General features: G+C 46.8%; 1 protein-coding gene across 1 annotated transcript in view; it reads right to left on the reverse strand.

Moving 5' to 3' along the window:
• Positions 1-8,067: 8,067 nt before the first annotated feature.
• SMAD6 (SMAD family member 6) overlaps positions 8,068-14,394 on the reverse strand; it is a 105,506-nt gene continuing 99,179 nt past the window's right edge. The window contains exon 4 of the mRNA XM_006886631.1: positions 8,068-9,075. Coding sequence (XP_006886693.1) covers positions 8,534-9,075 — 542 coding nt within the window. The 3' untranslated portion in view covers positions 8,068-8,533. The remainder of the gene's footprint in view (positions 9,076-14,394) is intronic.

Below are 14,394 nucleotides of genomic sequence, written 5' to 3' on the forward strand. Positions count from 1 at the left end.
AGGAATGAACTGGGGAGGAGGGTAGAGAAAATAGTGCAACAATGAATGAATGGAAACCCACAATCTCTGTAAATGTTCATTAAAATTAATAAAATTTAATTTAAAAAAAAGTAAAGATGTCACTGTGATGGGTAATGTGTGCCTGACTCAAACCATGTTGTTGTTGTTGTTGTTAGGTGCCATCAAGTTGAGTCTGACCCATAGCGACCTTATGAACAACAGATTTGAACTTTGTCCTGTTCTGTGCCTACCCCACAATCTCTAACACACTCAAGCCCATTGCTGCAGTCACTGTGTCAATCCTCATGGTTGAGGGTCTTCCTCTCTTTGCCAACCCTGCACCTTTCCAAGCATGATGTCCTCTCCAAGGAATAACCTCTCCTACCAACATGCCTGAAGTATGTGAGATGAGGCCTTATCATCTTTTGCTTCCAAGAAATACTCTAGTTGCACCTTCTCCAAGATGTATCTGTTTGTTCTTTTGGCAGTTCATGGGATATTCAGCATTCTTCTCCAACAGCACAACTCAAGGGCATCAATTAATCTTCTGTCAACCTTATTCATTGTCCAGCTCTCAGATGCATAGCAAGTGATTGGAAAGACAATAGTCTAAATCAGACTCACTGTAGTCCTCAAACTGATAGCTTTGCTCCTCAATAATTTGGAGAGGTCACTGGTTACAGACTGTCTCAGTGCAATAAGTCTTCTGATCCAAGACTATCAATTGTGGATCCAAGTACAATTAAGCCATGAGACAGAGCTCCGCTTGTAACACATGCAAATAGAAGAGAGGTCCATGGAGTCTTGTCTACCAACAGTACACACTTTCTCATTCAACCCTTCACAGAGAAAAGGAATCTTCTTTGTTTTATGTAAGAGAAAACCAAGGCCCAGAAGTAGATAAATGCCACACAAACTGGTAAAGGAAGGGTTTAGGATTCAAACCTACAGGCCTTGCCTCTTCTCCAAAGCTAGCTTTCTCCCTTGTCAGCAGCAGCTAGGCATCAGGCACAGTGCAAAGATAGCCTTCAGAGGCTCTGTAGACTTCAGTAAGGAGCACTGGTGGTGGTTCCATCGTGGACTAAGTGTTAGTTTGCTAACCAAAAGATGAACAATTCAAATCCAGTCACTCTATGGGAGAAAGATGAGGCAGTCTGATTCCATGAGGAGTAAAGTCTTGGAAACCCAATGGGGTGGTTCTACTCTGTCATATAGATAGGTGTGCTGAGGTGAGTATTGGTTTTGGTTTGGTTTAAGTGAACTTCAACTTCTCAGGATCTCCTCTCTTCTCAACCATGGGAAATTCAAGAACAGGCTTACATCCAAATCCTTTGTTCTCTTGTGGTCATTTTGGAAGTCCACCCCTAAGACCTAGAAACCATCACAGAATTCATTTGATGCCGTCTGTCTGGGGCTGAGCCAATATGACCCCTCATGAGAGGAGCACCCCAGAAATTACCAAACTCAGATGAACCACACACACCCCGACATAAGAGCCAACAAGTCCTCAAGGGCAAACCCAGTATGGCACATTCCTGATCGCTGTGACGGGGCCATCTCTTGAGCTTGGCAAGGATGTTGGCTGTGGACTCAATGGGGCTAAGAGGCCCTCAAAGATCAGTTCCTCAGACCCTGAAACCCGTGAATGAAGAGAGTCCAAGAGCCAAGAGAGAAGCCAGCACCACTGAGCTCCCTGAAGATCTGATGTGGTGTTTGATGTTCACTGACATCATATTTAGGGCAGCACAAAGCTGGACATTCGTAAAGGATCAAAATTGTTGTCTAATGGGGTCAGAATGGCAAACATTCTTGCTCCATGGTTAGAGGAGGAAAGGAAAGAATAAACAGGGGCCTTGAGTAGAATGAGGTTGCCACTTTCAAAATATTTGTTCCAAACACATGTGCTTAGAAAACACCAGCATCTTGTTCATTTTAGGCAAATGAGTGAAGACATATGACCAGTGTATTTAAGGAGCTCTACTTTTCCATCCTCTACGAAAATTCACGTGTGGATGTGTTCCTAGTCATACGTTCACAGCGGTGCCTCTCGGGCCACTCGCATGTGTGGACTGGTGTTTCGTGAGTGTTTTTCCAGGCATTCCGAAACTTCCAGTTGTTCATTGCTCAGTGATGAGAAATAGAAAGTGAAACTATTCAAAACAAACGTTTCCAATTAATTTGTTGGCTCAAATAAAACTCACCCTCCCCCAAAAATGAGTGGCAATAAACATAACGTTTTAAAATGCAACAAATATTTAAATACCATATGCTATGAGGTAGGCCTTGGTTTAAATGCTTCACAAATCTTAACCCATTCTCTCTTCCTAATAACCTATGAGTTACGTTCTTTATGCCCGTTTTAATAGCTAAGGAAAGGGGCTCAGAAACCTTAAGTAACTTGATCAAGATCACTCAGCTTGAGGCAGAACTGAGCTTGGAGTCCCAGAAATTGACTCTGAAGTCTATATCCTTGGTAGACTAGGAAAGTCAAGATCAGAGGCTGGGAGCATGGCCTTGAATGGGGGCTGCAAGGGTTGAGGCCCAGCTCTTGAATCAGAGAGATCTAGGTGTGAATCCTGGGTTCTAATACTTAGCTGTGTGGCCTTGGGCAACTTGCTTAACTTCTCTGAGCCTCATCTATTACATGGGGGGTAAAGATACAATGATTCTCATAAATACCCCTCAAACTCAATTGCTGTCAAGTCGGAGGCACTCCTAATTGATCTTCTATTGGGTTTCCAAAGCTGTAAATCGCACTGGAGAGGATGGATCACTTAGCCCTAGGAGCCGTTGGTGGATTCACCGTGCCGGAGAGGCCCAGCCTTCGGGTTAGTGAGCACAATTCATTACGGACTAAGCCAAGTACATAAAAAGTGCCTCAGTAAATACTAACAATTATGATTATTACTAAACAGAGAATTCTGTTCTAGCCATTGCTCTGGCTTTTCTCAGCAACCTCAACATGGAAATCTACTTTCAGAGCCTCTCTCAGAGCTTAGGGGTTTTGGGCGAAAGACAGGATCCCAGTCTTCCATAGAGTGTGGCACCTGATCTTGATTCAAGTCTTTCCTTTCGAAGGGAAGTTGAGGCCCAGACAGGGAAGGTTTTCTTCCAGCATTACATGGTCAGGTCTCCCATGCTGTCCCACTGTGGTCCAGAAGGCCAAATTGGAAACCATCTCTACCCCGGCTCAGACCTGGGGTTCTCGGCCTCAGGTTCAGAAATTCTAGACATTTTACTAATTTGAAATAGTGAGGCTCAGCCCATGTCCCTTATGATGACAGTCAACTTAGACTGGACACCCTTTCCTTAGCATCTTGTCTCCTGTCTGCAACTGGGTCAGTGTAACACACAGCCTCCCCTGGTTTTTGTGAGGAAGAGGCTCAACAGCCCACAGTGAAAGGAAACCTGGGATGCATGTGCCTGTTACTAAAAAGCAGTTCTGCTCTCTACCCTTTTTTGTAACTGCTCTGCTCATGGCAATACTAGACTGTCAGAAGCCTTTGCAGCATTGCTGGATGAACTAACTCTGGAGGGAGCCCCAAGACATAGATTTAGCCTACAGTTTTTTTTGGCTCTGTGATCTTGATTTGTGCCTTGCCCCTCAGTCCTGTGTCCATGATAGAATGAGATGCACTCAGAAGTCCTTCCCACCTTCAATGTTCCCTGAGCCTGCGTTCCACGCCATCCAAAGGATCCCTCTCCAAACAAGAATTTCTTGAAACCATGTGCCCAAAAGAAGAAGAATAAGGCTTCAGGCTACGAACTCCTAGAACCTTGAGCTAAAGATGGGGGAAGGCGTGAGTGTTCTTGGGAGCTTGTAGGGAGAAGCCATCTGGGGACTGTCATGTAGACACATGATACTAATAAATAGTCTGGATGCTTCCTTGGTCCTTTAGAGTTTATAAAGCACGCCCACACCCATTACCTCTGTGACCTCTTCATTCCACAAACATCCATTCTGTGTGTCTGGTGCTGAGTGGGATTGTAGCCAAGAAGGCAAATGGAACGTGGGACCTCTTTGGCCTTCAGGAAATTCTGTGGGAGGAGAAGGGCCTGCAGTCAGGGCTGGGATGGGGCCAGGAGAAGGGGGCGCTCAAGCACGGGCCTGGGCATGGGAGAGAAAGAGGTCTGGAGGTTAGACTTTGAAGGGAGCTGGCCCGTGAGACTGAACAGGGCCAGAATCCATAAGGCTTCACAGGCCTGCTTTAGAGGTAGTTGTCTACCTTGGCTAATGAAAAGGTTGGTGATTCAAATCCACCCAGAGACGCACCAGAATAGCCTAGTGATCTGTCATTGTTGCTTTATGCCTTCGAGTCAACTCATATTGAACAATGACTCTGAACCTTGCCCTTGTCTGAGCCAACCTCACTGTCTCTGACACGCCTGTCCCCATTGCCACAGTCACTGTGTCAGCCTATCTCATCTAGGGTCTTCCTTTTCTGTGCTGACCCTCCACCTTTCCAAGCTTGATGTCCTTCTCTGAGGACTGGTCCCCTCTGGCAACAGGAACAGGCTAGTGATCGTACTTCCCTAGATCAGTTCTAGAAACCTTAATGAGTTCCTCCATCACACACATGAGACCACCACGAGTCAGTCAACTCAACAGCAACTATCTTGGCTCGGCTCTATCCTGAGAGCACAGAGTTCTCAACAACCTGTGAGGGACTTGTACTGTTTGCTCTTACCAATGAAAATACTGAGGCACTGAGAGATTGTTAACTTTACAATGTCACATAGCTAGTAAGTGGTAGAGTGAAAGGTGGAGCAAGGCAGCTGAAACCAGAGGTAGCTAGAGCTGTTGTTGTTGTTGATACATGTCAGCGAGTCAACTATGGCTCATAGCAACCCTATGCACAACAGATATGAACTTTGCCCTGTCCTGAACCAATCTCACTGTTTCCTACATATCTATCCCCATTACTCTAGTTACTGTGTCACTCCATCTCAGCTGGGGTTTTTCTCTCCTGTGCTATCTCTCCACCCTTCCAAGCATGATGTTCTTCTCCAGGGACTAGTTGCTTCTGGCAACACACCCAAAGTATGTGAGACAGAGCTTTCAAATCCTTGCCTCCAAGGAGCAACCTGGCTTCATCCTTTCCAGGACAGACCTGTTTGTTCTTTTGAGAATCCATGGTCTGTTCAATACTCTTCTCTAGAATCACAACTCAAAGGCATCAATTCTATGCCATCTTTAGTCATTATCCAGCTCTCTGATACTTAGAAAGTAATTGTGGAGACCATGGCTTGGATCAGATGCACCTTGGTCTCTAGACTGACATCATTGCTTTTCAGCACTCGGCAGAGGTCCCTGACAGCAGATTTTCCTAATGTAATTTTTCTTTTGATTTCCTGACTGCTGGTGCCAAGAGTATTTGATTGTGGAACTGAACAAGGTGAAATTGTTAACACTCTCAGTCTCTTCTCCATCTATCATGATGCTGCCAGATGGCCCAGTGGTAAAAACCTTTGTTTTTTTGATTTAGAGCTTTTAAGCTCCCCACAGTGCGTGAGGTGGGAGCCCAGTAGAGGCAGGAGCAGAGAGGAGGGTGAGGGACAAGAAGGTATGGAGCAGCAGGAAGTGTCCAGACATGAATAGTGTGCACACACTCTCCTGAGTGCTTGTGGGATGTGTGCCTGGACGGAGGAAGCTGTCAGACCAGGTTCACTAGGTTTTAGCCTATTAACAATGGGCTTAAACACAGCAATGATTGTAAGAACAGTACAACTTCTTTTTTTTTTTACATAAGGACACTATGACTTGGAAAAGACTTGAGGGCACCTAACAGAAACAATTGCCCTGAACCTGCTATGTGATCCAGAGACACTGACACTCCCTCTCAAATACAAGATCCCCACGTCCTCTCTCTGGTATACACCCAGAGACCAAGGCTAGGACCCAGGTTCAAGATGAGGTTGAAAGTGGAAAGGAGAGAAGAGGACAATGGAGGGGCCAACCCTTTCCCTTCAAAAACTTAGTCAATTACAGGAAATTCCCCCAGGGTGCCTCTGGTCAGAGCTTGGTAAAGGATGGTAAGCCCCACCCACCCTGCTTCCTCAGGATCCAGGGGGGACCAGGCTCTCCAGAGACTCTGGCCTTGTTTAGAAAGTGTCTCCCTGGAGCCTGAGTCACCAGGATACTGGGTGGTCTGGGAAACCACAGAGTTACACCATGAAGGGGGTAAAAAGGGGAAATTTAGACTCTGGATGGACTGTACCTCAGCAAGCCAGCCATGTCTATTAGGGAACACCTTGATTTCCCCACTTGCTCACTGAGGAGCTGCAATTGGGAGTCTCAAACCCCTGCAGAGGGGCCACTGCTTAACATCCTAGAGCTATCCAAGGGCCCCTGCAGTGGGCAGGCTGATCATGCCAGCACATTAAGCGGCGGCCCCAAAATGCCAAAGCAAGGCAACCAGGGCTCTCACAGAGAGATGGTTTCTATGCATCCCCTCCTAAGTTCATCCACTCAGGCTCACAGCCTGTTTCCCAAGACCCTCTCCAGTCCAGTTGTGCAAAACCAATCACAGCCAGCACTCATACACAACTCCAGATTAGTGTCTGGGACATGGCCTGTCCCCCACTGGCTTAAAGCTTATTTTCTTCCCCTAGTATGTGAGGGAGCTCTAGTGGCCTCATGGCAAGAAGCTATGCTGAAATCTTGAAGGCACGGAGTTCAAGGCCACCAGCTGCTCTGCAAGAGGAGGGACAATCTCCTCCCATTTGATCACCATAGCTCAGCTATGGGTCACTTTCCATTCAATGTTACACAATAACAGGACGTTTGGACAAAGGATGTAATTTTGAATCACTTAAGTTTTCTCTACCTGTAAAATGGGGAGAATACCCACTGCAGAGAGTCTTGTGCAGGTAGATGAGGTGGTGCAGCAAAGGCAGAAGAGTGATGTGTCGCTTCCAAGACAACACGTGGAAAGATTTGCCTCTCTCTTTGCTGGCTGCAGGGAGGAGAAGCCCTATAGGCCCAGGTGTGACAGCCACCTGCCAACCACCATGTGAGTGAGTGTGCCAAAGAGAACCTTCCAGACCTGATGAAGTATCAGGTAACTTCAGTCCTGCCCCACAGCTTGATGGCAACCTCCCGTGGACCCTGAGAAAATACACTCCGCTCCACCACTCCCTGATGCCCAACCCTCAAGAAACTGTGAGGTAATTCTGTTGATTTAAGCTGCTGGGTTTAGGATAATTATTAGGCAGCCACAGATCTTCTCTGAGCATTGACTTGCTAATGTAAATCTCCAGGAAAGCAGGTGCCCAACATAGGATGCTTCTGATTTATTTGGTCAAGAATTTATTTGGTCAAGTTTCTGAAAGAAACGCTGATCTAATGACACAGCTCTGGTTCTATGATAAGATGAAACATCTAATTTTGTTTTTGTCTTACAGCTAAGCATTTACGCTTTCAAAGCCTCAACTTCTCCCTTTTATAAATTAGAAATAAACCACCTCTGATCATGTCCCTTTCTGGCAGGGGCATGAAGCAGAGGGCCAGTTCTCAGCTATCTGATGGTGGGGCAGAGAAGAGGGAGCTTCACTTTGGGGCTCAGAAGGGTTTTACAGGAGGTAGTCTCAGGTGGGCCCAAGCCCACATTTTTCCTCCCTCAGGTTAGCTCCCTAAAGTGATGAGGAATAATGCTGTCTTCTTAGGTTTTTGCATAGTTCAGAGAAAAGATTCATTGGCCTGTGTCTCCTTCATCAGACTAGAAGCCCCTCCAGGACAAAAATATGCCCTTCCTCTCTTTTCTGTTCATTCTTTACCTGATAAAAGATTGAATTCCCAGCTTAGCATGCCTGATGAGTTAGAAAGGGATCTGGTGTCTCAGGAGTTGGCTAGGGAGTTGCGCTGCTAACCCAAAGGTGCCTATTTGGTGGTTCAAATCCACCAGCAACTCAGAGGGAGAAAGATGGGCAATCTCATTCTCTGAAAACCCGTTGCACGGTCAGCTATGGGCCCAACTCAATGGCAACGAGACAGAGAGAGATGGGTTAGAAAACCCACTGACGCTCTGCAGGTCCCTCTTTATAAAAAGACAGACAGTGTAGGAAAATAAAAATCTATAATGCAAATACTTTATTATCGAGTGGCTGGTATTAGCTTTTTGCCTGGGTTATTGATATTTCAAAAACCATACACCAAACCCAGGCTTTCTTTTTTCCACCTAGCTCTGCTGTATCATTTTCTTTTTTTAAAAAAAACAACAACGAAATAAAATAGAGAAAGGAGGAAAAGAAAGAAAATATATCTGTATTGAAAGAATTATAAGCCAAAGTGCGTCTTGTTCTGTCCATATACACACATTGCACCATACATAAATAATTACATTGTAAAAATGACTCCATAATTACAAGTATAATATATATTTCCATATAATATATAAAACTTTATATTAAATCTAGGTAGATGATATTTGGGGAGGGGGTTTACGTCCGTGGGAGGTGTGTCTCTGGGCGCTGGCCCCTCTTGCAGGGGGTTAGATGGTGGGGTGGCCGCCTCCCCGCTGGCCCTCCGCCTGGGCTATCTGTGGTTGTTGAGGAGGATCTCGAGCCAGCAGGGGCAAGAGGTGATGAACTGTCGGGAGTAGCAGGGCCCCCAGCCCTTGGCAAAGCTGATGCGGACGCTGTTGGGGTCGTAGGGCCCGTCGGCAGCGTCGGGCTCAGGCCCGTGCTGGAGCAGGCCCGAGCGCTCAAAGTCGAACACCTTGATGGAGTAGCCGGGAGGCACCTTGCGCACGACCAGGGCGCGGGCGCCGGGGGCGTCCAGCGTCGGGGAGTTGACGAAGATGGGGTGCTCGCCGCGGTTGTAGGCCCACACGCCGTCGGGCTCCTTGCTGAGCAGGATGCCGAAGCCGATCTTGCTGCGTGTGCGCCGCACCGACTCGCTGCGCTGCTCCAGGTTGAGCTGGCCCAGGCAGAAGCCGCTGCCCTGAGGTAGGTCGTAGAAGATGCTGACGGCCTGGTCGTACACCGCGTAGAGGCGGCCCACTCGCGTCCGGTGCTCCCAGTACGCCACGCTGCACCAGTGGCTCGGCTTCGTGGCATCCGGAGACATGGTGGCGTCTGCAGGGCAAGCACAGGGCACAGGGCGTTACTCGAGGTGGACAAGGGGTGCTAAGACCTGTAAATGAGCCGGGTCTGTCATGTTCACAGGCTTGTGAACACACTGTGTGCCATGCTGCCCTCAAAAATTTACACCAGTGCCACAAATCAAAAGGTATAAATTATTGAATGGAAAAGAGTTTCCTCTGTGTACAGTTCACCTAAATCACAACAAAAAAGTTGGGTTTTTTTAAAAGAAAGAATACACACAGTATTCTCTCCCATGTACAAACACAACCTAACTTTCTCCTACGCACAAATGTACCCTCACACAAAGACGAAATAAATGTATAAACCTACTGGAGCTCTGGTGGCTTGGTGGTAAGAAGCTGCACTGCAATCCTGAACGGTCTTGGTTCAAATCTATCAGCGTCAGCAGAAGGATGGGCAATCTCCTCCTGTGACTGATTGCCTCTGGAAACTGACTGGAGGGTCAGCTATGGGTTGGTTCCAACTCGATGGCACACAACAACAACAACAACAACAACAACAGCTGAGTGCTAGGTGCTGTGGGTACCCAGAACCTTACCCAGCCTCCTGCCCACAAGAATTCCACATCTAGCAGGAGAGACAAGTACAGCACACAGACACACACAGATGCAGAAAACCAATCAAACCCACTGCTGTCCAGTCGGTTAGCTCCCATTCAGCAAATCCTCTAATGGGTTTCTGGGGCTATGAATATTTACCGGAGGAGAAAGCTCATCTTTTTCCATCAGAGTGCCTAGTGAATCCAAACTGCCAACCTTTTGGTTAGGAGCCCTGGATATATTATGCCCTACGCCACCGGAGCTTTCCACACTCTCACTCACTCTGCAACTGGGTTGGAACCAACTCATAGCTAGAGCTCCACTGGGTTTTCAGAGGCTGTAAATCGTATGGGAGAGGACCTATCTATCTCCCCACTCCAAGTCAGAGGTAGATTCGAACCACCAGAAAGATGCCACCTTTGGGTTACTAGTTCTTAGTGTTCACGAACTCCCCGTAGGAATGAGACTCAGCAGAGATAACGGCCTGCCCAAGTTATAATATAAAGTTTGTGAGAAACTGAGGCAGGATTTGAACCCAGTTAGTCTTAAGCTTCAATGTTCTCAGGGGTTAGGAGCTGCATTATCAGCCCAAAAGCAGGATACCAGCAGTCTCCTCCCACGTAATTTACAGCCTCTGAAAACTCACTGGAGGGTCAGCTGAGTCAATTTCGAACTTGATGGCACATCATCATCATCATCATCATAATATGTGTGTATATATAAATGTCTATATGTATGCCTGTATTATTGTATGTATTTATATATAAACTTAAAAAAAAGTTGCTTGAGTGTCACTGAGTTGATTGTGACTCAAAACTACCCCATGTGGAAAAGAGGAAAAGTCCCCCACGGGGTTCTCTAGGCTGTAAGCTTTATGGAAACAAAGCAAGAGGTCTTCAACTCATAGAGCCACTGCATGGGTTCAAACCACCAGTCTTTCAGTTCGCAACTGAACACTTAAGCATTGCCTCGCCGGAGTTCCTTGAGGGTTAAACTATTAGGAGACTAAACCACCTCTTGGCGGTGACTCAAGACGAGGAAGTGGGGAGGAGGGCCAGCCCCCAGGGTCCCTTCCAGCTCGGAATTGTGGGATTCCTGTGGTAGCCTTGTTATATATAAATAAGGCCGCCAACTGCTCCCATCCTCAGCTTTAAACATTACGCCGAGTCTCCCACTGCCCCCTTGAGCTCAATTTCTTGGCAGGAAATAAAGGCTTTCACCAGAACTGCAGCCACCTCAGTGAGAAAGAGGAGCTGAGAGTATCTAAAAGCTGGAAAAGCTGATGTGCAAGGGGCTCTGGAGCTTTCCAGTTCTGAGGTGTGCGCTGTCCTTCTCTGGGCCTGTCACCTCAATGCTCAAGAAAGAGCCTGGAACCACTTCCCACTCCCAACTCTCAGACATCTTTGGAGGTGTCCAAGTTTAACAGTTTCTTAAAACCAGACTTAAGACCAAACACAAGCTGGGGTCCTTCTGGGGGTACCCTCATCCCCACTGCAAGTCTGGACAGTCTGTCAGCTGAATTGCCTACACTGGTCTTTCCATAGAGCTTGCAGCTGTGAGAGGCAGGTAGGCACCACGGCAGCCCAGGGAGGGGATGTGAAATGCCAGGCTGTTCCCACCCAGGCCCCGTCTGAGGGACCACCACACAGAGGGAGACTGTTGTTCTAGCTCAGCTGAGAACAAAGTAAAGCACTTTTTTAAAAAAAAAAAATTTATTTTATTTCATTATTTTGTGTGTGTACCATCAAATCAGATCTGACCGATACAGGAGGAGACTGTTCCTCCTTCTCCAGCAGAGCATCAGGTGGATTAGAACTGTGTACCTCTGAGATTGCAGCGCAGCTTCTTGCCCCTAGGCCACCAGCAAAGTAAAGCACTTTATGGAGCAGTTCCTCCAGAGGCAGCCAATCCGACTCCAACTAAAGCCAAGGAGAAACCCTTCTCACAGCTTCTTGTGGAAGCCTGGCTGAGGGCAGCTGTTGGCCTTCAGCCTTGCTCCGTCTCAATGCGCCTTGGAAGCCAGCTGACAGGGCCCCCACCTGGGACCTAGCATGACAATGAAGGCATGGAGCCAGGGAGAGACCCCCAGATGCTGTAGCCTTGGGCTGAGCTCAGGCCTGATGGGCAGGCCTCTGACCTCTGCCTGGAATTGGGGTCCCAGTCACTGGTCCTCAGGCCTGTCGAGGTAATCAGCCCTCACGCCAGCTCTGGAGGGCACTTCATTCAGCTTCAAGGTTCCCATCCACTCTCTCAGCATCCTAGCTGAGGATGAGCTCTTGACTTACTAGTGCCTTAAGTTACAGCCATAGAGACAGATCTAGCCCTTCAGAGGCAAACAGGCTGTGGACATTAAACCAGACCCAGCAGCCTAAAGCAGCCCCACAACCCTGACATCAACACCTTGAGTAATTGCCCCTTCTGCTCTCATATCCTGGCACCAGTCTTTAAGTCCTAAAGGCCAGGAAAGAAAGAGCTTCCCCTCATCTATTCCAATGCAGTGTTTTCCCATTCTCTGCCCACCCCCCCACCCCCATCTATCTTATTTTATAACAGCGGTGTTATATAGTTTTTGTCCTTTTGTGACAGTTATTTCACTCAACATAATGCCCTCCAGGCTGCCCATGTTGTGCAAAGCTTTATGAGTTCAATGTTTTTCAGTGCTGCATAATATTCCATTGTGTGAATGTACTATAGTTTTCCTGTCAATTTGTTTGTTTGGTGTTTGGGTTGCTTCCATTTCTTTGTTCTTGTGAATAATGCAGCAATAAACATGGGTGTGCATACATCTGTTTGAGGCATGGCCCTGGTCTCTTTAGGGTATATTCCCAGTAATGGAATTGCTAGGTCAACAGGTATATCTGTTTACAACTGTTTAAGAAAGCACCAGATGGACTTCCACAGGTGCCTGTACCATTTAACACTCCTATCAGCAGTGAATAAGAGTTCTAATTTATCCACAATCTCATCAGCCTTTGTTGTTTGTTGTCTTGTTGAACTTTGCTAATGTTGCTGGTTTCAGCAGGTTTTCAGAGGCAGTAGATCACACAGGAGGTGATTGCCTATCCTTCTCCCATGAAGAGACTGGTGGATTCGAACTGCATGCCTTTGGGATACTGTAGCACAGCTTTTTACCACTAGGCCACCAGAGATAAAAAGAAAAAGACAAACAAAATGCACTCCAAGAGTCTGCATCTTCTTCAAATTCTGCTCAGTAGGTGGGGCTATTTGTGCAGGGAGCCTTTAGTAGCACCCTAGGACATAGTCTGCGCCTGCTACCAGGGCAGAAAAGTGGATATGTGAACAGGTGACCCCAGCCACCATGACTGTGGGCTCCCCATCACATATTCAGTCCTAAGGGTCTCCCCACTCACACTTTCCTGCCACATGACCTTTTCCAGGAGGGACACTACTTTGCAATGCAATTTCATAAGGGTTAAAAAACAAAGACAAATTGCATTGGGGAGGTCTGCTGTCAGGGACCTCTCCAGAGTGCTGAGGAGCAATGATGTCAGTCTGAAGAGTAAGGTGCAAATGACCCAGGTCATGTTCTTCATAATTACATGCTATAGCATTAGAGACCTGGACAATGACTAAGGATGACAGAAGAACTGATGCCTTAGAGTTGTGGTGCTGGAGAAGAGTATTTAACACAGCATGGACAGCCAAGAGAACAAGTAAGTCTGTCTTGGAGCGGTGAACCAGGTTTCTCCGTGGAGGCAAGGATTTTGATGCTCTGTCTCACTACTTTGGGCACATGGCGAGAAGGGATCAGTCCTTAGAGAAGGACATCATGCTTGGAAGGGTGGAGGGATGGCACAGAAAGGAAGACCCCGGAAGAGATTAATTTACATGATAACTAGGGTAATGGGATTAGGTGTATCTGAGTCAGTGAGACTGACTGGCTCAGGATAGAGCAGGGTTCAGAGCTGTTGTACATAGGGTCACTCTGAGTCACAGGTGACTTGATGACACATAACAACAACGTTGGCGTCAATGACAGAATAAATCTTATCACAAACAGGCTTATTACTAAAAACTCCAGATCATCTACCATCAGTATAACAAAAGGGTGATTTGACACTGACTGACTAAATAGAAGGATTCAAACTTAGCAAATTTAGATTATAAAAAAGTTTTCTACTCAATAGCTAGCTAGCATTGATTGCACTCAGAAAAAGGGAAATAACAAGAGTTTGCAAGGATGTGAAGAAATCAGAACCTTCATGCGCTGCTGGTGGGGATGTAAAATAGTGCAGCCACTGTGGAAAACAGTGTGGTGATTTCTCGAGCCAGCAATTCCCTTCGAGATGATTCCACTCCTCAGTATACACCCCAAAGAGTAGCAATTGGGAACACAGATACTTGTGCACCAATGTTCATTACAGCACTGTTCACAAGCCAAAGATAACCTACATGACCATCAGCAGATGAATGGATAAACAAGATGTGGTACGTACACACACACACACACACACACACACACACACACACACACACACAGAAGCGTTACTCAGCTATCATAAGAAATGAAGTCCTGATAACATGCTATAGCATGGATGAATCTAGAAATCATTCTGCTGAGTGAAATACGTGTCACAAATGGACAAATACTGCATGATATCACTTCTGGGAAAATCTAGAAGAGGCTGAACAAGTCATTCAAGAAGCTGGACTGTATGAAAAAGAATGTGGCATCAGGATTGGAGGAAGAGTCTTCAACACCCTGTGCTGTGCACATGACACAACCTTG

Source organism: Elephantulus edwardii, unplaced genomic scaffold (genome assembly GCF_000299155.1).
Source record: "Elephantulus edwardii isolate Elephantulus edwardi_28Jun2011 unplaced genomic scaffold, EleEdw1.0 scaffold00050, whole genome shotgun sequence".
NCBI lineage: Eukaryota > Metazoa > Chordata > Mammalia > Macroscelidea > Macroscelididae > Elephantulus > Elephantulus edwardii.